Raw genomic sequence first — 25,163 nt, 5'->3', positions numbered from 1 at the left:
ATTCAATCTTTATTTAGTTCTTGGAAAATACATTGAGGGATGGAGTGCTCTTTTTCAATGCTGCAGAGATTACAAATGGGTAAAACAAAACTTAAAACAAGAGTTACCCAGAGTTAAAATCAAGGCCTAAAATGATCCAGATTTAACGAGAATGCCATCTAAAAGCAGATCATCCTTCCTATTGAAAACAGAGTTAACAGAAACTAAAAGGGCATCAATCAAAGCAATGACCATCAAAACTAACAAGAGTTGGAATCACTGACTAAGTGTCCCAAGGATACAATCAAGCTGAGTTTCAACAGACATTGTAGGTCATTCCAGGTCTGAGGGGCACAAAATTACCCAAGACCGTACTAACTCAAGGAACCTGGAGCACTAATCAGTCCTGTGAGTGAGTGTGGCATGCCCCAGTATCCCAGTGTATGTAAGGTAGGACAGCAATTTGGAGAGGAGAGCTTTGCAAATGAACAAGTGCTAATGCTGGTCTCTCCTTACAGAGAGAGGGGCCAGCCAACTTTTTTATACAATATACAGTGATGAGTATCATTAACTGTCGCCAGTAATAAATCTCAGAGCAGAATGGTATACTGCATCCAAGGGCCTAAGAGTTGTTGGCTGCATTTCTGTAAATAACATCACCATAATCCAAAACAGAGAGAAAAAGTGCTTCGACAAGCCTCTTTCTTGTATTGAAAGAAAAGAAAGCTTTGTTTCTGTGCAAGTAGCCAAGTTTCAACTGTAAATTTTAGTAAGGTAGTCAGCATGAGTTTTAAACGTAAATTTGTCATTTATCAATATGCCTAGGTATTTATAATAAGGAACTCTCTCGATATGAGTACCATTTATAGTGTAAATCTGAAGACTGTTGTAATCAATCCTTTTGGCTCTGGAGAATAGCATATATTTAGTCTTGACTGACAAGTGCCTTTTGCAGCACATAAAAGGCATGTTGCAGATTTTCTGTGGCCAATTGTACAGAGTTAGAGAAACAAATATAGGTTCAAGCCTTTTCTGAATGGTACTGACATGTAAATTGAAATTGATTACATTTATTTATTTACATACCACATGCATGAATTGCTACATTGTTGGCAAGTAGGACTTGGCCACCTGGGGAATCGAAACCTGGACCTTTGTCTCCCGAGAGAAGGTGACTTACTGACTGCACCACTGGGGAGACATGGTTTCCACACACCTTCTCACAAGTTGAGGCAATGACATCACATGTGCAAAACTGGGGTATTAACAAGGAAACCACAACTACCCAGGTGTAGATAGTTTCTTGACGCCCTCTCCAACCCTGCCCACTGGCTCCTGAGCCAGGAAGCCAAACCAACCTCACAAGCAGAAGGTAGAGAGAGGGATGTCACAAAACAAAAAAAAAATTCACAACAATTTAACTGTTGGGGATAAAATTCTGAAAAAAAAATCACACATCATTCTGCTGGTTTCAGGTGTATTGTCAAATATTTTGGTGAAGTTTGATCAAACATTTGGCGAAATAGAAAATGTTGTGCATTCAGTACAAATTACAGCAAGATATTGAATATCACTGCGGACTCACCGTTTGACCGATCTGAACACCCTTTGAACCACTTGATATCTACTATCTAGAGAATGTCTGTGACAATTTTGGTAGCATATGAATGAAGACTTGTGGAGATATAGATGTTAATTGATTTTGCATATTTTGAAAAATATAGAGTGACGGACTTCTGAATTGACCATAGGTTGCAGTGAGGCAAACTTTTGTCACAATTCAGAGGATGTGCTGAATAAATTTCAGCTCTCTAGGACATACGGGTGATTTATTTAGATTTTTTGAATTTTGGAATGTGAAATGTCTAGAAATTTAGATTTGTTGTAATAAGCCACGCCCAATCATTACCAAATTTTATGCATCGACGAGAGTCATGACCCTAGATTGTGCAAACCGAATTTCGTACGAATCCATGTAGCCGATTACTTGATATAAACTTTTCGCATTGGTGGTGCCCCCTACTGTTCAAGAATAAAACAACTGTGCACACATGGTCATTGATGATATCTGAACATGTTCACAAAGTTTTGTGATGATTGGACAATCGATCATGAAGTAACGACAATTCAGCTGACAGGCCACGCTGTCTCTCAAATTAAAAAATTAATATCTTCAAAACGACAGTAGATAACAACAACCTTTTAACAACTTTTAATGAGATAGGTCTGTAGATGCTACATAAAAGTTTTGGTGGTGATTGGCTTTTAACGTAAAACCTTTAATCATAGCGCCACCTTCAGGCCGACTGGGTTCATTTTTGTGGACCTAGTAATGGTTACCAATATCTGTCATTGGGCCAAACTTCATGTCTCTGCGATGTAACAACTCATGGGAATTTGAACCAACGTGGCAGGAAAATAATAACAACAAACCGGCACAAAAACAAGAGGGTTTCAGCCCCTTCGGGGCTTGAACCCCTAATAAAGAATAGCATCATCAGCGTAAAGATGGACATTACATTCTTTTAAAGACCTGACAATATCATTAATATAAATGTTGAACAGAACAGGACCAAGGATTGAACCTTGCGGAACACCTTTTGTTATCTGCAAGAACTCTGATTGAACATCACTAACTTTCACACACTGATATCTGTCAGACTGATAATTATGAAACCAACTACAGGCAGTAGAATCTACTCCAATATGTAATAATATATGTAGTAGCAGGGAATGACGGACTGTGTCAAAAGCCTTAGTATGGTCAGCAAAAAGGGCAGCACACTGTTGTCCATTGTCGAAAGCGGAAGTGGCAGAAACAGTGGCATGCTTAGCCCTGAAGCCAGACTGATAGGGGCTCAACCCAGAGTGTCTGCAAAGAAATGCATTCACCGAGTGATTCCAAGATTTTAGTCAGACAAGACAGTTTAGAAATAGGGCGATAGTTGTTAGGATCTTATGGGGATCAATAAAGTATTACATTAATATCATCATTATTATTATTATTTATCCAGGACGGTTCCTTGGACAGCATGATCATTCACATTCATACAGGGAACTGCCCAGTATAACCAGTCTTCTACTGCTGGCTACTGAACAGCATCACTGAAGCAGTTGAGGGTTAATCATCTTGCTAAATGGCACCTCAACAGTAGATAGTGAGGGAGGGGGTAGTGTTGATCATTCACTTTTGCCCCACCTAAATTTTCCCAGCCGGTCCAAAGATTCTCTAAGCTTCAGGCTACCCCTGCCCCCCCCACTGAGGCTAAAGATATTATAAAATGGAATTGAGCAGTCAACACATTGCAAAGTCTTTGCTGTATATGGAACAACACACATACATACAAGACAAGGACATCAAGAACAACAAAACCTAACAATGTTCATAGAAATAGCCTGCTCAACAGACCCACACCAACGGTGTCTAATCATGAGCCATGGAGGCTGAAGCGTATGCAGGTTTTCTTTCCAACCAAACACTACCCCAGCTCATTTTACTGATTAGCACATCTACAAGCAGAGGAGCAGCAACTAATTAGTGTAATCAGGTGTAGTGTTTGGTTGGAAGGAAAGCCTGCATACTCTTGGCCCTCCATGGCACATGATTGGACACCACTGCCCCACACATACACACAGAGCACAGTGTGTGAACTACTGCTGAACCAGATCACATGTTGGAGTGTTTAAAATTTTAAGATCAGCAGCCCGGTATCTGACCTTGGTAGTTTAGCATGCAGATGCCACCGATGTGTTCAGTCAAATGTGGAGAACTGCTAATAGCTCAGCCTCCTTGGAGTTCAGCTAATTCTCAGAAGGCGCCAACTGCAGCCAAAGATCCACCTACACACTTCACACTCTGTTGACACACTCCCTCACAAAGAGATTAGACACTAATAGGGTCGGTTACACTGTAACCAATGGGCCTGTTGCCTTTAAACTGAAAAGTTTAAGAGTGAGCTTCTTTGTGAAAACTTCCTTTCCTTGGCCACTTCTTTTCATATGTTGCCTGTCATCGGCTGCAGTGTTTGTGTGTGTGCAATAATGTCATTCACGACCCACAATTTAATAATTTGCTTCCGTTTACACTCAAACCTGAAACCTCCTTTCTAGCATTTAGAAGAAAATTCAAAACATCAGTTGTTTCTCTTTTTTCACAACTTACGCTTTAACTCTAACAAAATCACAATCTCAATTTTGTGTCAGTGGGCATAAGAAACAGGGTCATTTGCTCATCTGATAATCTTTGTATTAGACATTTCAAAACAACTGTTTTAGTCGTTTGCAGAGACTTAATTAGACCTGCTGTTGTCCCAGATTGCTTTTGCACTTCACAGCATTCTCTTATTCAAGCTGTGATAACACAGTCATTTCCTGATAACAAAGCTAATAAAGGGATTTCTGACCGTTTCTCATTGCCCCAGGATTATATTGTAGTCTACACCATTGCACAATGAAAAACAATCAAATGATATTCTGGACAATATGTTAAGTTATCAAAAGTTATCTTAAAAACAGTTATTAAATTATTCCTTATTTGCAGACAAGAATGCTTCAAATGATCATATAATCTTGATAAAATGATTTTCCTGGGTTGTGAGAAGGAAAAATACTAGTCTAGCCAGACCTGGATTTGAAGATTTTGGCCACTGTTCAATATGCTGAGTGGCTGGGTAAGGGGGTGGCCACACTGATCCAATGACATGATGAGAATTTTTGACTAAGTTGACGTTGAGTTGTTTTGGAAGTGAACATGGTGGGCGTGGCAGACGTATAGTAAGAGCAAACCTACAATCATCCCAATGTTATGCCTGGCTGTCTCCATTCTATCTTTGTTTTTGTAATCCTTTGATGATGAGTCGTACAACAACGTGGTGTACACTGCATTAATTCTAGCCATCTCTCTCTAAAGCTGAAGATTATACTTCACAACAACAAATATCCCGACATATCAACTGACAGTGGGTCTACAGCAACATAAAATGTGTGGTCAACTCTGTAGGGACCATGTAGACTCACCCCTCCTCCTGCGCCTCCTCCTCCCAGGCTATTCTCTCGGCCACTCATGCTCTGCAGCACTGCCTTGTCCAAGCCCAGCTTGAGGCTGGCACGATCAAACATCTCCCGCTCGTACGAGTTCCTGGTGATCAGCCGGTACACCTTCACCGCCTTGTTCTGACCGATCCGGTGGCAGCGAGCCTGGGCCTGTGAACAGCAGAAAACACTGAGTTCCATGCCCTAGACTAGAACAAATGAAGAGGTTTCGTTCTTGTACAAGATATCCGAAGTTTGACTCAAGTGACACCTCCTCTTACAAAATGACTGATGGCATAAAGCTATAAAACAAAACAAATTATATTAGTTTTTGTTTATGTTAATATGTAGCTCTGATCATTGAATGGCACATTAATTTCACGTTTACAGATTGGATCGTCTCTATTTTAGAGATACTGAATTAACTTCAGTTAATGATCTTTGTTTCCCCAAAAGAGACCTATAGTGTTTTGGCAATGAACTCCTTAAATATTATTCCGGTTAATTGATTGAATCAATCTTTTAATCTACAAAAAATACAGACATCTTCACCAAAATGAATAAAACAGCACCTTACATTAAATACATAAAATATCAGGATAACATACAAAAGCTCCTAAGTCAGTGTGGTTGCTGTAGTAGACAGCTGCTACACCCTTTGCAGCAAAGGGAGAGACATACAGTATAGCAACAATTATGAGGGATTGGCTGCTGATGGGAAATGTCACCCATAAGTTCAGCTGCTGCCAAGTTTTTTTGGCCATAGAAATCAATTGAGTTGACTTGAGTGAAATTAATTGAGTTGCTTGTGGTGTGAATGCTACTGAAGGCTTATTTCCCTTATGGTATCTAAGGAAATAGTAGTAGTGTGGTAATAACTACAGTGTGAATGGTGGCTACTGTGCATGTATTGACATACAGTCTATGCTCAGGTCATTGCTATTAAGTCCCATGACCGATAAAATCCTTGAGAACCAAAACAAAGTTCAACGCCTACCTAGTGTCAAACCAACACCTGTAAGATCTGACCCAATTAACCAAAAAGGAGATTACTCAAAGCGATTTTTTGGAAGCTATTTGGATTCTCCTCAGTAAAAAACAAGATTCAGCAGAAGACCAACTAAAATCTCACAAGAAACTGAATAACGGAAAGACCATGTCTGTTAATATTTGAACTTCAGTTCAATTTGACTCATTTCAGTCAATTCATAGTTGAATTTGTTAATTTTGATTAAACTGACAGCCCTATTAGACACATGTAGCATAGGTGTAATGTTGGCGTAATATCATTCATTTAGGTGCAGCATACATATATCATTCATGTAGCATTGGCTAACAGTGTAAATGACACCTGCGCCACACTAGATTTATTTTGTACATAGTTATGCATTAACGGATATAACAGAATTGTCAAATATACTTGAGAATGATTCACCAAGCTTGCCAAGAACCTAAGGAAAGTTTCTGATGTCCAAGCCAAGGCTCTCCATTTGTGCATGGCCTCTGGAGCGGACACAGGCTAAAGTGTAGTGTAGCACAGATGCTCCAGGTAGGCGTTGCATGGTTACTGGTTCTCTGGGATAATAGCAGAAATCCATCTTCACACTTCACACACTTCCCATTGTGTGTGCCCTACGTGTGTGTGTGTGTGTGTGTGTGTGTGTATGTCCTACCTGCAGGTCGTTCTGAGGGTTCCAGTCGGAGTCAAAGATGATGCAGGTGTCTGCTGCTGTGAGGTTGATTCCCAGGCCGCCAGCCCTTGTACACAGAAGGAAAACAAAGCGGTCCGAGTCGGGCTTGCTGAAGCGGTCGATGGCTGCCTGCCGCAGATTCCCCCGCACACGCCCATCTATCCGCTCATACAGGTACCTGCAACACAAAAGAATGTACAATTGTAACTATGCAGCACAATAACATATCAAAACATACATAGTGGCATATCTGTAAGACACTGAACAATAAGCTTGAGGCACAAAAACATTTCAGAATGTACAACGATTCATATACGAGAGACTGAATAAAAAGCTTGCAGTATAACATATACATATCAAACAAAAACACATCAGATACACATACACAACAGGCTAGGTTTACTGTATTATGAGTTAAAGAAATATATTGCTTCATAAAACTACAGTCTGGACCTTGGAACTTATAAAAGCTAATAATTACTGAAGATAAAATTTGGAATTTATTTAAACATTTAAATTTTGGGTATATTCACATTTTCTTGAAGAGTTGGATTCAGAGTTAGGTGGAAAATAAGCTTTTTATGACCATCATAACTCAAATTCTGGTCTGTCGTACACCAGCGTTTACACATATTCCAAATGTAAAGAAACGTTTCACAGCCCCAAAATAATCAAATGTCTAATGACTAATGTTTGGCTGTCACATACTGTATCAAAAGCTCAGGCAATCCATCCCTCCATCCATTTTCCATACCCACTGAGTGGGGAGACAGGGTTACAAGAGAGGGAGCTATACTGCAATTATGGAGTGGGCCTTTAACACAATATTCATCCAATCCTCCAGTATTATTTTCCTTCCCTTCTAGGCCTTTGAAATTTCCTGCTTAAAGATAGCGCTGTTCCCTCAAGGACTGGTCATGCTCCTAGCTTTCCCCTAGCCCTTCCTCATCTTCCTCCCACACTCCGACCCCCCCGCCCTCCCTGGGGTGATCCACCTCCAGTCAGGAGCAACCCCGCAGAAACACCCTGCCCGTCTGATGTGGTGGAGCCCTGAGGGTGTCTGTAACCTGCTGCTGAACCCAGTCTGAGCCCTGCGCCGCACAGCGCCTCACATGTTTACACTGGTTTAGGGTTGTTCCGGCTGCTGGGGGGAAGCCGGAAGAAACAGAGAGAGACACCAAAGAGAGTGATAAGAGTGAAAGAGAAAAGAGAGAGTGATAGGGACAGAAGGAAAACAAAGAGAGACGAAGAGAGCGAGAGAGATAGCGAGAGTTATCCTACTAATTTATATTCATTTCCTAACCCATAATTCTAATCTTACCTGCAATTATGACATTCCTAGCCGTAAATCTAATCCTAAACCTAACCTTAACCCTATGAGTAACCTTTTCCCCAGGGTTGTCTAGCTAAAATATCCCGACAAGGCACTACTTTCCAGGTTTTTAATGGGGCTTTTGGACACCCTACAAGACATCAAAGACACAGACAAAGACACACACACACACCGTGGGAATCAGCACGGGAGCTGGAGACTCACAGTTTGATTTTTAAGGTCAAAATTCAGTGTAACCATGGTTCTTGACGCCATTGATGTCATTTCAATATCAACTTGACAGACTGCAATTTTTTGCACTTTTCCTGCAGTAAACAACTGAATACTTCTAATCACATTTGTGTGATTTGTCAAAATTGACGCCATTGTTTTTTGAAAAAGAAAAAAAGATTATCTGAGAATATGAAGAACTTCAAGGGCCCACAAAACTACTTGCTGGTACCAGGTCGTAAAAAAATAAATAAAATTGTTTACTTATACTTCCGGCTCTGGAAATCATTTCATAGATGGATTTTTTCTGTGATAACACTACAGGCTGCAGCAATTTTAGGAAAATGTGATATATTAGCGAGAATGGAGGAAAATACACAAGGGAATGTGTGTGTGCGTGTGTTGGGGGGGGCGGGTGTAACTGTGAAGAGCTCCACTGAATGCTGAATTAACCTGATAAGTATGTGAAGGGCAAATGAAAGACAGGAGATAAATTTATGCATGTAGAATCAGTTTCAGGATTTCAAAAAGAGATATATAACAAGCTTTATATAATCATCAGCACACTCCCACCCACCCTATAGGTAGCTTCCATTTTAAGTTAAATACAAATGCTTTCCTCTTGCTGTTCTCTTTGCTTTGTCCGAGGGGGAATCTCTCTAAAAACCAGGATGAAAAACTGCCATATAAGCAAAGTGGGGTTCCATTCAAACTTGCATGAAGCAAGGGAGACTTCATTCCCTTAATCCCTGCAACCTTCCAGCATGAAGTTTATCCCACAATCCAACACTCCACAAGCTATCCCGCTGATTCAAGCAAGCAAATCAATTGTGTGCATTGATTTGTAGAGCATAAAAATATAAGGTTCCATACTGCTGTTATCATGTGAAAACCAATTGTGGTGATTTTCATGTGTTGAAGGATTACATGCTCCTCTATGGGTTGAGAACCCATGCAACCCTTTCAAGCCCCATTGGATAAACTCACAAATGCATGGTGGTCAAGCAGAAAATAAGGTTGTTTTGCTTAAGCCCTGAAAAGTTGACATTTTTCACCAGACAGTGACACTATGCAAGCTCCTTTCCAGTTTTATCATTATGTTTTCTATATTTCAGATAGATGCCTTTCTTGTCTTTGTAGTGGATGTTTTGTATCAACTGATTTATTGCACATTATGAGTGGGCTGACTGTGAAGATATAATACATCAAATAATACAATTCTATTAGAAATGATCTTCAGTAATTCATATTAATATTCACTGGATCATCCGGGGTTAAAATACAGATTATGTTAATACATTTTTCTGCTGTTGCTATGGCAAAGGGAGAAGAGGTTGCCATGGCCATGTCAGCTGAGAGGACTATGATTAGCCATGTGGGCGGCAGAGGTTCAATCCCCGTTACAGTCAATGTGTCCATTCCCATGTAAAGTTTCCCTTTGCAAGACACTGTTCCAGCATGGCTAAACCCCTCTGATGAAAAGCATAAGTGTATAAGTGTCTCAGAAATATGTGGAGACACAAATTCCTAATTATCCTGTATGCAATAAGGTAATTAAAAAGCTACAAATAGTGGCCTCGTCCCAAGAACATGTGTTCTTACAGAGAAGAGCAGAAGGGCTTACTTGTTGCCATGTCAGAACATCATGAGCAGAGGGCTCCCTAAAGGGGAGAGAGGCAGAGGGGGTGCTGAAGTGGAATTGAACCCTGACTAATATCACGAATGAGGAAGGGTTTTGGTATAGTCTTCCTCTGTTCCTGCAATGTCGTCTTGATCACCTCTCAGCACCGGGCAACATTATGTTGCAGCTGGGTTTAAATGCTTCCCTTTTTCCACCAGGGAGTCATGCTGGCAAGATTTAGTGCTTCCTTTAAATCATGCAGAATCTAATAAAGCCAGAGGATGGGACTGATTCAACATTACTGAGCAGCAGTAAGCAAACAGCAGATAGTTCAGTACAAAAAAAAAAATCTTGGGACCTCAGTCACAAATCCTCTCTGGAGCCCGAGTCGATTTTCCTCCCTACATGCCCTACGGCAGAAACCGTATTAGAAATTCAACCCATTGACAGGCAGACAGGAAAAGCAAGGTTACTACATACTTTCCATTTCAAGATTCTATACTCTTTTGGGACCTTGATTTCTTTGCTGCATTTGACAATTTACTTGGTGTTCAATATGATGTATGCTGATACTGGATGGGTAATATAGAGGCCATATCACTATATTGCTGAATTATTCTTTTCAACAACAAATATCAAAATGACAATGGGTGTACAAACTACATAAAATATTTTCCAGCCTATTCTTGCAATACATAAACTCTGATTTTGATAATGGTAATGTAGATAGAGATAATTTTCCATACTTTTCCAGACTTGTGTAGGAACCATGTAAAGGCAGAGCAATAAACAATGAATCCATCACCATCCATCTTCATTACCTTCTCTGAATGAGGTAGTCCTCCAGGATGTCCAGGCAGCGCACCATCTGGGAGAAGATGAGCACCTTGTGCCCCCCGGCCTTCATCTTGGGCAGCAGTTTGTCAATGAGGACCAGTTTCCCGGCGGACTGCACCATGGCCTGCAGGTGGAAGTCCATGGCAGTGGGGCTGTACACCTCCCGGAAGTCCTCCAGGATCTTCTCTTCTGCCCCTGAAGTAGTAAAGACATGGGCATGTTAGCGATAATGTTGCCCTCTTACTATGCGTTTTCTACTAGACCAAGACTGTATTGCCTCCTTTGGGAACCTTCAAACAGCAAGGCAAACAAATCAATATATACTCACAGTAAACATTTATACACAAACATACAGGAGACATTAATATGAACACAAACTAGAGCAGAAAAGCCAATGACCAGGTACAGGGAGAGTATGTTTAACAGGTTTACAGTATGTGGGACAAACAAAAATTTCAATCTGATTGCCTGAACCTATGACCTGAAAGGAGAGGCTCAAATTCACACTATATAGGGGGACAAGGGCAATATATAATGCACTAGGCTTAAGGCAGGACCTGTCTTACACAGACATCCACAGAGCGTGAGGTATGGTCTTCTGAGACCCAAACATCTTTTTTGCTACTCAACCTGGTCCATAATACATGAGTGAACAGAATTTGTCTAGCGCAGTTGACAGTTCATCATTCATTACTGCTAATATGTTGCTAATATGTTATTCATTGATGCTAATATGTTACAGTGTTTGTGAGCCGATAATTTAAGTTACCAACTATTCTTTAAAAAGTATCAGAATTTGTTTCAATTCTATGCTGTCAATCATTCTGCAAGAGGAGATGTCACTTTTTCCAGTGGAGAGAGTCCACTGGAAATAAACTTTTGGAAATAAACTCTTCATTTTCTGCACTCTCGTATCCAAAATAGATAAAGTAGCAGAAGCAGGGTTCAGTGACTTGCTCAAGGACATTTTAACAAGGCGGATGCTTGCCGATAGAGCAGAAGAGAGCAGAGAGCCATGTGGTCCAAAAGCACCATAAGCGAACAGCGTCACCGTCTCAACACAGTTCACTCTCCTCTTCCCCTAGGCAGCTGTGTGTGACCACATTCTGTCTGATGTGTGTGACAACTGGCTTAGTCACACCTTCCACATACCACGTCAGAGTGTTGCCTTTCCACTTACAAACGCTCATGGAAACAAGGAGCACACAATGTGTCTGACCTACTAACACACAGTTATAGTGGCAATCAATAGCATGCTGCAACCATCTTGGGAACAGTGCCACCCATTTACCAAGCTGGACCCCCGCCCCCCACCCAGTGCGTATCACTTCATGATAAGTAGGGAGGCCAGGGCTAGTTGTCCCACTTTTTGCTGTCATGTGGATTTCTCAGAGTCAGTGTATGTCAAATAAGTGATGTTAACATCATCAGAAAGCATAAAGCCTTGGGTTGAAAAGGATATCTCTTTTATACTTTAAGGATATTTTGACAAATATTTATTAAATATCAAAGACTGTCTGACACAATGTCACAAATGTCTAGCCTCGGCTGTGGGGTTAGTTGTCCCTATATTTTTAAATGGTACTCTGACCTATAAAAAAAAATACTCTCACCTGAAGGTTTTAAGGCTCATCAAAAAAATGACTAGATGGGTATGCTCACAACAAAAAGGGGCATTTTTGGTATGAACAGTATTACAAAGCGCTCTCTAGTGTGGCAGTAATAAGCACTTTGTCATCCAACACAATCAGGACAATCAGCCCAGGTTTCCCATATTCTTCATATTTTGTATTGACCTTTCATACTGCCATACCAAAACAAAGCAAAGTGATTTAACATCATGCAACTGTAATTCAGTATAAGTGAATGCTATGGATGGGAAAGCACTATGGGGATAGTAAAGTCAAGTATCTTAGACAAGCTTGGCTAGAACCACATTATCTAAGCGCATGTTTGACTGGATAGGCAATGGCATCATCATCTGTTCCCGCAGTCTCCCCTTGATGAAGGAATTCTGTCAACACTAGTTTAGCCAAGTCCACTACATATTCTCTGTTAGTATCATATTAGGGCAAAATACAAGAGCAAAACTATACTGTCCATTCATATGGTTGCATTTTCATAATGCTGCTTTCCCAAGCAGCATTATGCAAAATAACAATTTTTTCTCTGAATCTGAATCTCACCTTTTTACTAGTCTGCGTAGCATGGATATAATTTCTGGAGCTTATGCTACAAAAATAGGACTATTGCAGAACTCTAGAAACTTGCCTCTGGCAACACTGTGGTTGAATTAAACAAGAAACGAAACAAATACGCAATAAGCCATCACAAGACACAAGAAGAGCACAACACAGCTTCAGTCCATGTGTAAATATGCAATCTCTGGTGGAGAGGTAGAAATTTGTAATAGCCTACTTAAGACAATTTTATCAATACACAGAATCTGATGCAACAATCCCTTGCACTAGCAAACTAGAGTGAGCACCTACATTTGCTAAATTTAGCGTCAGAACTACCCCCCTCTGACATGCTCTCAGCACTGATCAGAACTACACTCATCTGCACTTAGACTAATAAAGTGACACTTGTTTAGAACTAGCCTACCTTTGATGAGGTAGGGGTGGTTGCAGCACTTTCGCAGCTCCATCATGGTATTGACCAGGTTGGGCACATTGGCCTGGCCGGCACCTTTGGCCAGGAAGGAGAAGTTCTTCTCCAGGATGGCGCGGTAGTATTTCTTCTGTATGTTGGTCAGCTCCACCTCGATGATGGTCTCCTCTTTAGGAGCCAACTTCTTCTCCACATCCTCCTTCAACCGACGCAGCATCATGGGCTTTAGGATGCCTTGGAGCTTCTGGACCTGGGGGTCACAAAGATGACAAGACACGCATTGGGCAGTTGTCAACAGCATGGCTACTGCAAGTCAAGGGCTCTGTGGTGTCGAAGGGGTGTGGAGGGCAGGATGCTTTGAGCTTCTGACAGAAGTCTCGGTTTAAATCCAGTATCAACATCCACACAGTCACAAGATATCAACCCCTCTCATGAAACTAATGGGCACACACTTGACCCCAGCTTGAAGAGTCACATCCAAAGCACATATGATCCTGCCCCTTTAAGATGCCCAGTTCTCATGGGCTTACAAGACACTATTTTGCAGTGAGGTAAAAAAAAAACATGTTTGGATCACCAGTGAACCAAATCTAAACTACTATTTTGCATTTTTAATAGCCTGTCATGACAGTCGACTATCTCTTCTATCAACAAACTGTAAAATCCTGAGAATGAATAACATTGTAACACTAACAGGCCTAAAGAGAGACTGGTAGCATGGCACCCCACAAGATCCAGATGGCCCATGTAGACTTACTGTAAGTAGATTCATCATGTATACAGGTTCTGGCCTAACATCAGTTAGGTTGTGCGTCTGCTGGGAACCTCTCTTCACAGTGCTGGCTTCTTTTTCTGCTCATTTCCAATGCAAAAGATTGCATGTTTCCAATGGCACTAAGAGCTTAACATGATTGCTTGCGTGTAGTGTCAAGCAATAATTGTTACAAATATTTAAACTTTCGGCAGATGAGTGCCACACTTCAAAGAGGTTTTCAATAGTCTTCCCCCAAGCATATGTTGAATGCTACTAGCTAAAAAAAGAGGTGCCCAGGTGGACACATGGGCTTATAACAGCAATATGAGGCAGGGGAAGTAAAAAGCCTTCTTCTTATGAGCAGTGGTGTCAATACATATTTTAGTAACAAGTAACATAATGCCCACTGATATCGTTAGCCACCATATGTTAGTCACGTGTGTGCTGTGCAAAATGTCAGTGTGACCTAGCTAGAAAGGAGCACCAATTCAAGAGTTCCATCTGTACCAATAGGACCTTTAGCTCCACGCACCAAGCAAACACCAGGTGCGGTGGTGGTTAAAAACAAACATGCCTGTCCCTTGATACAGTGCACACACCAAATGGAGCTCCAGTATATCACTGGGTCCATAGCATAGCATTGGGATTTGTTATACTAACTAGTCTTCAAAGATACAATCTGAAATTTATTTCAGTGTCTAAATGTAGGATATCTTTGCATATGTTCTTGACGACTTGCCTATAGATGGAAGCCTTATCTTTGAACTTCATAAGTCAATATACATGTATGTTTTACTCCATTGTATAAATGTTACAAATGTAAACAACCTTTTGACAGCCACAAGCTACATGTGAAACTCATTTAGTTGTCACATAGCATCAATCATTGCATCAACTACTCAGACAATACATTTCAGAGTGAAAAAAATGTCTTCAATCCAATAATTCATTACATAAATATATTAAGTGCTGGGACAACAGAATGTCATACTTCAATTACTGAATGGGCTTTTAGGCATCTACTTTTGTACCAGTGCTTTTTATTTCTTTAGCCAGGCAAGGTGACTGTAAGCATGACAGCAACAGTGTGTGTATTCAGAGGTGAGGGGTGGTAGTTACAATGACACATACACACCTAGGAGCTATAAAGCCAGTATAACCACAGTCTAGTACCAATGACCAATAAACAGCTCAACTGGAGCAGCTTAAATGTCTTGCTGCAGGACATGTGAACATAGTGGTTTAGGGTGGGGGAGTACTTCCCTCATTTCAATTTTTCCCACCAGTCCAGGGCCTCTGTAATGTCCAAGCTACTACTGGCTAAATAAATATATGTATGGTGGTTTGGATGGGAAGCTATGAGCGGAGTATGGAGGAGTATGTGTGTACGCTACTTGAATAATTTTCATTCAATTTAGTTTTTACCATAACTGCATACATTCACCTTAACTATGCACAGCATTTTGTACGTTTTACATGAATAGTATTTTTCCCTCATGTTCCTCACGCTTCTGCCTCTCTGTACGTATTCTTTCCCCAATTGTCCATTAACGTGAGGTAAACAGCAACGGAAGCTCAAACTACTGTCTGGCCAGTGATCAGATCACATCAGGATTCCTGAATTTTTATTATCTGTTCACACTGAAATGTGTTATGCATCTCCTCCTTGTATTCCCCAGGCTCACCTGCTCCTCAGTCTTGAGGTCTCCAAACTCCTGCATGAAGGTGTTCTCCGAGGGGAAACGTGCCGGCTCCAGGAAGTGGAGAAGGCTGAACAGCTCCTCCACTGTGTTCTGGAGAGGAGTGCCCGTCAGCAGGACCTTGTGCTCCTGGAAAAGGACAGGAGGCATAGAGAGAGAGAGAGTGTCAGAGAGACTCATTTGCCAAAATATTTGCAATTATTGGATTATTATTATAATTTTTTTTATTGCATTTCATGGGATATCTGCTTTATTAGACAAGATACAGTAGACAGTGACAGGAATGATTGGAGGAAAAGCTGTTCACAAAGATCATAAGATGTCAATGATATTTAATGAAATTGGGTGCAACTGGATTCAAACCCACAATAGTATGTAACAGCATGTAGCTTTGCGCACTGAGCCAACAAGACACCGCTGAATTTTAAGTCTTCTATGCACTTAGAGAAGGACAAATTCAATAAGGATGGAAGCGTTTCTGAAAGCTGCTCTGTGCCTGGTTTAAAAATTCTAAAAAGTATGAGAAGTCAAAAAACTTAAGATACAGTTGTAGTCCTGAATAAATAAAGCTTTCCAAGATTAAAACTGGATCCCTGCCACACTGTTTGAAGCTAGAATGTTTCAAGTATTTTCAAGTGAAATTTGAATGAAATTAAATGAATTTTTAAACTACATTGTGCAGCTTTAACTATGCGCAGCACTGTGTACATTTTAAATGAGTTTTAATCGCGGTTTCTCCCTCTAGGCCGAGTGTACGTACCAGGCTCATGAGCTTGAAGCCCTCTAGCAGCTTGCAGTTCTTGTTCTTGAGGCGGTGGGCCTCATCGATGATCACGCAGCGCCACTCTATGGCGTTGAGCTCGGGACAGCCTCCCAGGATCATCTCAAAGGTGGTGATGACAGCCTGGAACCTGTAGGCGCCGCGCAACACACGGCCCTTGAGACAAAAGAGTACAGATATGGGACAAATTGAGTCAAGTTTGTTTATAAGGCATTCAGAAAACAGGTATTCTCAACTTTCAGAAATGAGGCTAGAGGTTTTCTCTGTTATTGTGTGCGCACTTGCCCAATAAATGCTATTGCCCGGCAAGTGCTGTACTTGCACCTCTCTGGGGAAGTTATCTCTGTGTGTCTTAGGCGTGTAGGTATGCACAAGCACATATTTCTGTTCCTTGGTTGGAAGGACAATACATTCTTTATGTATTTGAATTATTCAGAGTGTGTATTGTCATTCAAACAGGGCTGTGTCTTCCAAGAGAATATGATGAGAATGTAAATAAAACAACAGTGAAGAGTAGTGTTGACAGAAAGAATGCTGCAGATACACAAGCACCATCCATGTATACGTGAAGTCCACAGCTAAGTCCCTAAAAATGCTACCAGTATCTCTTTGTACCTACTAACATTGCAAACTTACTAATTCGCACCATTATGCAGTCTGTTGACAGCAGAGGAATGGCTAACTTCACGTTTAACCCCGCCTCTCCATTTGTATCTACTGCCTTGACACTAGTCCTCGAGGAACCCACTCAGTCATCCAGTAACCCTCTCCCACAGCCAGCCAGCCAGACTGCTGTGCTGTAGAGCTTCTCCCTCTGACATGCCTGAGCAGCGCTGACAGAGAGTTCCCCTTGGGGGCTGCCATGACATCACAGGCTGCCTGGGAGACAGCCTAGTGGTGGCTCCGCTCTGTTCTGCTCTCCCTCACCCTCATTCCTCCTCCTACGGTTTGTCTGAATACTAAGAGCTCCTAACTGCCTGTTGTGACACATCACACGGCCCGACAACCGTAGAAAGCCTGTGCCCGGGGCTAACTAACTACCTAGCCGCCTACTGCTGGGATCGTGCCACCCTTTGAATCCCGCATTATGTGCTGTGTTAGTTACACTGAGCCACTCATTTGTAAAAAATCTCCTTATGCCCCAAATTTTAACCAGTGTTGTGATTCATGAACAATTTATCTTGATGTCAAAACCTTACAGCTGACATTGGTTTTCTCCAATTATCAAAAGCTAAAATGAATCTGAAACACTATTTAAAATATTTAAATATTTTTGTTCATTTTACATTGTGGTTTTTGACATGACTGAACAATGGAATCAATGAGAAAGTCATACAAAGAGCTGCTAAATACCTGTCGTGATGGCTGACACAAAGCATCACCACAGACCCTCTGACTGTACGAAGCCTATGCCCGGGGCTTCGCGCTACTCGGCATTCACCATCCATCAAACGCCACTTACTGCTGTTATCAGGAGAAAAGCTCCCGCTACCAATTTTGGTGATTTTCATGTTTTTTACTGGAACTAAACGATGACATGGTCCTCTGTGTCTTGAGTGCATTTTATAACCCTTGGGCTTATGAAGCCGTTTCAAAACTAATTGTATAATTGCAAACATGCATCGGTTGTCTTTCTAAAGGTATGTTTGTTCCTGAAACTGTGACATTTTGGAGGTACACGGTTTTCCCCCGACTACGCTGCGTTAGTTACAGAGTGTCCCAGTCTCTCTGGGCTTTGTGTTACACATGGCAGTCACGTTCCGCCTGTCTTTTCAATTTCCGAGTCCTATCGTCGTATGAAGCCTTCCTCTTTTGAGACATATCATTAGATGACTCGCAGGACTCCACGCTGCTGACTCCACGCTGCTGTTTCTGAAAAGCACTGTGATTACTTTAATGGAAGTGCAAAAGCATGCTAGCCTCCAGTCTATGTGTCTAAGTGCAGTGATATTATCTTCTATTAGTCTGTCTTTAAAAGGGAAAGATCAGGTGATTTTGGGATGGCGTGAAAGGCCCCCCAATTTGTGACCAATCAGATAGCCCTCTAAAAAACCTGAACTATCAACTTCACCATCCCAATGATATTAGATATGCGAGTCCAGCTGGATGCATGGCTGTATGAGTCTGCAACTGACTGTTGCCCCGCTGCTTGAGGCTTTTCCCTGGCCCAGAAAACTGCTATGATGATAATAACCACAACAGTGTGACAAAGTATCACAGTTAGCACATCCAGCAGCTACAGTTACACTGCTGTAACTCAACTTGTGAACTTAGGATTTATATAAAGGATGGATAAACAATTAAACTGTATCGATTCATGGAACAGTAAGGCACTACTTTCAAGCGTCCAGAAAATGTCATGTGTTACAGTGACTGTTGATCATAGCTGTTAATAATAGCTGGGTACTTATTAAACAACTCAACCTCACAAATAATATCCTTTTCAATATTGTGATATGAAGCAGGGTTCAACAATAACCTGCTTCATATCTTCTTTATTTCTTTAGCCAGTGGCCGAACAAAAAAATATATTCTGACCTTACTTTTTCTCACCCTGTGATAAGCCTGTTTATCTCTCCGCTCTGCCATTGGTCGAGTCCCCTCTCTGTTGTGCTTTTTCTGGCCAGTTACATTGGACAATACCTCAGAATTCAATAGCTGTGTGGAGTGGACTTGGCGCTGGATACTTCAAATTATGAAGCAAAAAGAAATAAAGTCTATTATTATTTTGATTTTTTCATGCTGGGCCATTGAAAAGTGGAACACTGACCTACTGGCAGTGTGGATGAAATTATTAACGGACCTTGTGAAGGACTGAAAACGTACAGTGTGTATGACATATTGTAATTTGAAATATTTTTTCCAATTGGATGTGATTTGTGATTCACCAGTTTCATTCTGATGAATAACGATCCTGACAGATTTCCTCTGTTGTAGCTGTGGCCCTGCTTGGCATGGCATTTAAAATGGCTTGTTAAGATCAATGGCAAGATGACAATGCTCATGACACCCAGAGGGAGAGACTGCGAAACTAAAAAAAATTTCAAGTTGAGGGATTTACACCAAAGGTTTTGGAATTTTATATAAACCTGATGAAAAATCCCCCACCTAGCAATGGCAAGAATCTAAAGAATCTCTATGTGCATCTGAACCAAATGGTGTCAGAACCAAACCTAACTTACTAGACTTACTAAAATCATGATAATTTCTGATTTGGAGAGAATAGAAATGTACTAAACCCAAGGGGCATTTGTCTGGACAGTGTGATTTCCTAATGGATTTCAGGAACCTTGTCAATAAAACAAACACAAAGAACAAATACATCAAGAGCGATACGTATGGTGACCTGACTATTGTATGTGCTGCACGTTAACATTTGCACTAAGTGTGAGGTCATGTTGTGTCCCACGTTGGACTCTGTACCATATGTATTTGTGCAACCATATGAATTGTGGATATTTTATCACATTAATGTCAATGACAAATTCCTGCACACACTATATATAAGTAGATTCTCATGCTGAAAACTGACTGCCCTAAAATTTCTGCAGGAAGATCTGCACAATATTGACAGCCTTCTCACCATTTCTTGTGAATAAAATATACAAAACCTTTGATCCAACATGGATCTTCATCAGATCCAACAGGCAACAGTGTGCAGGTTGTTATAAACTTTCTGTTGCTCTATTCAATCCAGCACCTTGACTGGGAGAGTGCACACTTCTTCTCTCTCGATTTGCTAAATTAAAAGGCAAAAAGATTTGTGCGCTTGTCGCCCGTTTACCTGCGCATCCCTGAAGTACATCTCGTACTGCTGCAGCATCTGCCGGCTGACCATGCTGCCGTGGTAGACAATGACGTTGAGGTGGGTCCAGGTACGGAACTCGCGCTCCCAGTTGGCAATGGTGGAGAGTGGGGCGATGATGAGGAAGGGCCCCTTGATGCCCACGCGGAGGATCTCCTCTAGGAAGGTGATGGACTGGATGGTCTTCCCCAGGCCCATCTCGTCTGCCAGGATGCAGTTCCGTCTGACAGGTGTGAGATGGATGAGGCGTAGAGGGAAGGAGGTAGACAGAAAATTGGGGTGGAATAAAAACAGCAGAGGAGAGAAAAGGGGTGGGGGCAGGCAAAGGGGATTTGCCAATTAGAAATGAATGACAGTTTTCTGAAAACAAAACTGAAAAATTACATCCCTGGCGTGTGTGAGTATGTGTGCGTGGGTGTGGATTTTCAGCGTGGCTGTGCATGCATTGCAAATATGCGTTTGTGTGTGAGTGTGTGTGTGCATGCGTACAACAGTACAGCCCCTGTACCATGTGTGCCAGTATATGCTTATGCTGCTACATGAGGTGTTGTTATGTCCCAGTATCACCGAGACAAAGTCCTGCATATTTATGGCGAGCGTTTCTGTTGTGTGGCTGACCTGTTGTACCGGTTGAAGGCAGACAGAAAAGTAGGGTAGGATAAAAAAGAGCAGAGAAGAGGGTGAAAAAACAGAGGGAGAGGAGAGAGGAGCGAGGAAAATACAGAAGGGATATAATATTAAAAGAATAAACAGAGAACAAGGGGGAAGAAAACGACATCATCAGCAATAATAATAGACCGAGGAGATGAGATACAACATAATGGCAAATGCAATTGCCTCTGCTGTGTGGTGTGCTCCAGCAAGCCATTTATTCGGCTGTCCAGTGGGTGGGGGTATTATGTCTTGATGCTAATTGCAACGTGCAGATATTCCCACTGGCCTCTTAAGCGGCTCTCCACTTCTGATGAATCTCTCTGCGTAGGCATACACAAACACACGCACGCACACACACTAGCAGAGCCAATTCCCAGGCCTCACGCAGACACCGTGTACTCCAGATGTACTGTGTAATGCTTCTTTTGTGACTGTGGGCGAAGGGAAGCGATTGTTGGTGCAGCAATGTACACCTCGACGGGAAATTTGACTTGCCTCACAGGCCCAAGCAAATAATATGAACTCAGCCAAATCACGGCATGGTCAGTACACACGACAGGAAAAGTGATTCATTATTCATCATCTGCAGTCCCTACGCACTGAGACGACTACTCTTGCAATATAAAGACCCTTGTTTCGAGTCTCTCTGAATCAATGAATATAGTATTCCATCAGCAGGGCATTATTAAAGCTTCACAAGCAAATATGTAGACAGATACCTTACTTTTTCCCCAGAGGTGTAAGGTATATGCTAAATCTATTTGTCCTTCCAAATGCTAAGTGTGCTGAAGCTGTGGAGGCTAGCTTCCCTATGCAGACAGGCAGCATGTCCCTGTCCTAAGGCACATGCTTAAAGAAAATAAAAGTAATAATCCACAACATTTTGATATGAAAGAAAACATTTGAATTTGATTTGCCACTATAAACACCTGGTTTTGGGTAGGTCTTTCCTGGGAGTATAGGAAGTAGTGTATAGGAAGTGACGCATTTTATGTTTCAACAGCAGTTTGTTAATAATTATAAATACATAAATAGAAGAAGAACTGAGTAGTTAGCATGAGCAGTGACAGCCACCATGGCTGAACAGACAAAGAAAAGAGCGCCACCTACAGAAACTCAAACTTCATCAACAGAAAATCCAACGAAAACAACATTACTAGCAACAATATCTGGCAAGTGCAATGCAAAAACAGCACAGCAATGACCGCTTAGCACCAAACACAAAACAACATATAAATAAATACATTTGAGGATCACGCAGATTACCACTGTAAGTTATAGCATTTCTTGAGGGTGGAGCTAGCATTGCTCATTTACACTCCCACTCACATTTTTCCATACCAACAACCTTCTACACAAGCGCACTTCTCCAACCTTTAGGCTATGACTGGCCCTCTTGAAAATCTTACAAAATCTAGTTGAGAATGTCTCCATATGCTGATTATAGTGAAGCTTTTGAGTATAGCTTCCCTATGCAGACAGGCAGTAAGTGCCTGTCCTCAGGTTTATTGCTAAATCTAGTAAGCATCCTTCCATATGCACTTGTTTGCTGTCATTATGTTGTAGTTTAACACGGTTTATGAAATTTGCTGAGCGGGCCTCAATAAGCTATGGTTGTTACTAGAGTCAGCAGAATAAGTCTTTTGATTTAGTACAGCTGGTTGTTTGTTGATGTGTTCGCCTCGTTCATTTTGAACAATGCAAAAGTGCTATATTACTGGAACAAAGGAAAAGTGCTTTATTATTATTATTATTAATAAATATTAAGTGCAGTGATGTGAACCGAGTCTGGCTTCCCTATGCAGAGAGGTAGTGAACCTCTGTCCTTTGTGTGACTGCAGTATGTGGGATGAAAGCTGCCATCAGCTCACTGCTCTACTAGTTTACCTTCTGCACTACTTAGCACTGTGACAGAAGAAATATGGAGAGTTAAACAAATAGACAGAGAGAGGCAGAAAAGATAGATAGATAAACTGTGTGCTTGTGTATGTATTTGATATAGCTGACATTTGCTGGGTTTCCATCCAAAAAAGTTTTTATGCTCACTTGAGGAGGGAAAGCGTTTTGTGTGATAAATAATGATGGAAACAAATTTGCTGAATAAAACACATTTGTCAAATACATAATGGTGTAGTGACGTTTGCAGCCAAAGTCATTAAAATATCTATCCATCACGACTTCTGATTAACGCCAGACAGGCTGATGCTCCCATGTTTAAGTCTCTGTGCATATTGCCAATTGCATTTCTTTGTTTTCATCTTCAGACAGAAATACAGCCAACATTACCTGACAGGAAAGAAAAATAACAACTTGCCAAATGCTAACCAATTCTTGAAAATCTCTTTCCATTTTTCTTGTGGATATGCTTTTTTGTGTTGAGATGTTCTACATCCAGCAAAGCAAATGAAAAAAAAAAAGATTCAATTTAAACACATTGTATTCACATTTCAAAAGTTCACTCAAACTTCACTTGACAGGGTGGAATAAAGATAGCCTGATTGGTGAAATGTTTGCTTAAACTTTACTTGTCTTCACTTTTTGCACCATGTCAAATTAAAAGAGCCTTTTTCTTTTTACATCTCAGCTCCATAATGTCATTTCTGGCTTGATTTCCTGGTGTTCAGGCTCCTTTTCCATTTTGATCTGCCTTTGCACACTGTGCATGTGCGTGTATGTGTATGTGTATGTGTGTGTGTGTGTGTGTGTGTGTGTGTGTGTGTGTGCACATGCATGCATGTATGTATAGCTGACCTGTTGTACCAGTTGAAGAGGAGCCAGTTGACTCCTTCTAGCTGGTAGTCCCTGAGGCTGTTGCCATTCCTGTATTCCCTCGACTGCTCCCTCTTCTTCCACAGGCTGGCTGGGGGCCGCTCCTGAGTTAAAAACAAGATTTAAAGGGACAGTTCACGCTTTCATCTCCAAAATGGGCTATTAACCATTTGGTAAAAAAGTGAACTGCTCTGACAAAATGATAGCATTAATTTAAAACTAATTATAGAGCTTTTTCAAAGGACAGTATTTTCCTTAAGTACTGTGTACAGTAACACCTTAACATACTTGATTTTTTTTTCAAAAGCAGATATATAGCATTTTGGAAATTACTTTATTTACATTTTAGATGCACAAATCTCTATGGAGTAAAAATGTTTTCCCAAAATGAGGCAGAGAGTAGAGGAGGGTTAGGGTGGAGAGAGCTAGGAAACAGAGTGATAGGGAGAAAGAGAGAAAGAAATTAAAATCAGGTAAAGGCAGATAATCCCAGCAAAGTCAGTGGCTGGTAGAAAAATAACACTCTAAAAACGTATTTTTACAGTTTTTCTCTCCATGGGGCGAATTCACAAGTAGTCTACAACATGTGTCACTTAGGCATTCACACATTTGTACAATTACTGGGAAATAGATGTAGTTCAAGAAGAGAATGACCCTACAGTTGAATGAACAGGCTCGCAAAGCTGCGAATGTGAGGTGTGAAGTAGCCAATCTCCAAAAAGAAAGCAAACAAGTTACCAAAAAGCACTCCTCAAAAACACAATAGCACACTGCCTAAACGGAAGCAGCATACCTTCATTTCCTACCCTCAAATGAACATGAATTTGCACTGAAGCAGGTGGGGTGGATGGGTGGAAGAGAGAGTGACAAGAGTGGATATGACTTGAAAAAATGTCAGTAAAGCCAAGGTCATACTAGAAGACTGTTCAAATTTTGCCAGACGAGGGCTGGACAGACTAAATGACTGGTCTGCTTGGTCCTGCTACGGGACAAAGATCAGGTGTCACACTCATGAAGACGAAAGATCACACACTACCCAATTCTGTCATTCAAACATTTTCCCATTCGTCCAGAACAGAGTGTTCAAAAGTGCAAAAACACCAGTCATAACCGTCTATCACCAAAATTGAAAAAACAGAGCAACTTGTGGATTACCACTTTAAAAACCCACCTACACATGCCCAAACACACACACATACCAGCAACAACAAACCTGAATACATATGAGAGAAACAGACAGAGGGAAATGGAGATGAGATGAGATAGGTGGGTCAGATGGGTGGGCGTGGCTTACCATCCTGCGCGAGTCTGGCTTGGCTGCCTGCAGCTGCTCAAACTCCTCGATCTTGCTCTGATCCACGTCGCCCTTCAGCTCCCAGGTGCTG

General features: G+C 41.3%; 1 protein-coding gene across 1 annotated transcript in view; it reads right to left on the bottom strand.

The window, feature by feature from the left end:
* LOC139661260 (chromodomain-helicase-DNA-binding protein 9-like) overlaps window positions 1-25,157 on the bottom strand; it is a 48,138-nt gene extending 22,981 nt beyond the window's left edge. Inside the window, exons 1-9 of the mRNA XM_071539685.1 lie at window positions 25,073-25,157; window positions 23,761-23,882; window positions 20,335-20,578; window positions 16,530-16,706; window positions 15,755-15,898; window positions 13,310-13,565; window positions 10,687-10,897; window positions 6,684-6,879; window positions 4,996-5,181 (exon numbers count right to left, since the gene is read on the bottom strand). Of these exons, the coding sequence (XP_071395786.1) occupies window positions 4,996-5,181; window positions 6,684-6,879; window positions 10,687-10,897; window positions 13,310-13,565; window positions 15,755-15,898; window positions 16,530-16,706; window positions 20,335-20,578; window positions 23,761-23,882; window positions 25,073-25,075 (1,539 nt within the window). The 5' untranslated portion in view covers window positions 25,076-25,157. The remainder of the gene's footprint in view (window positions 1-4,995; window positions 5,182-6,683; window positions 6,880-10,686; window positions 10,898-13,309; window positions 13,566-15,754; window positions 15,899-16,529; window positions 16,707-20,334; window positions 20,579-23,760; window positions 23,883-25,072) is intronic.
* Window positions 25,158-25,163: the final 6 nt, after the last annotated feature.

Source organism: Centroberyx affinis, unplaced genomic scaffold (genome assembly GCF_046629955.1).
Source record: "Centroberyx affinis isolate AG114_WGS23_722 - 3 ecotype Tasmania unplaced genomic scaffold, CSIRO-AGI_Caff_v1 ptg003490l_1, whole genome shotgun sequence".
NCBI lineage: Eukaryota > Metazoa > Chordata > Actinopteri > Beryciformes > Berycidae > Centroberyx > Centroberyx affinis.
Note: the sequence above shows the minus strand (reverse complement) of the source record. Positions and strands in the feature narration are given on the sequence as shown.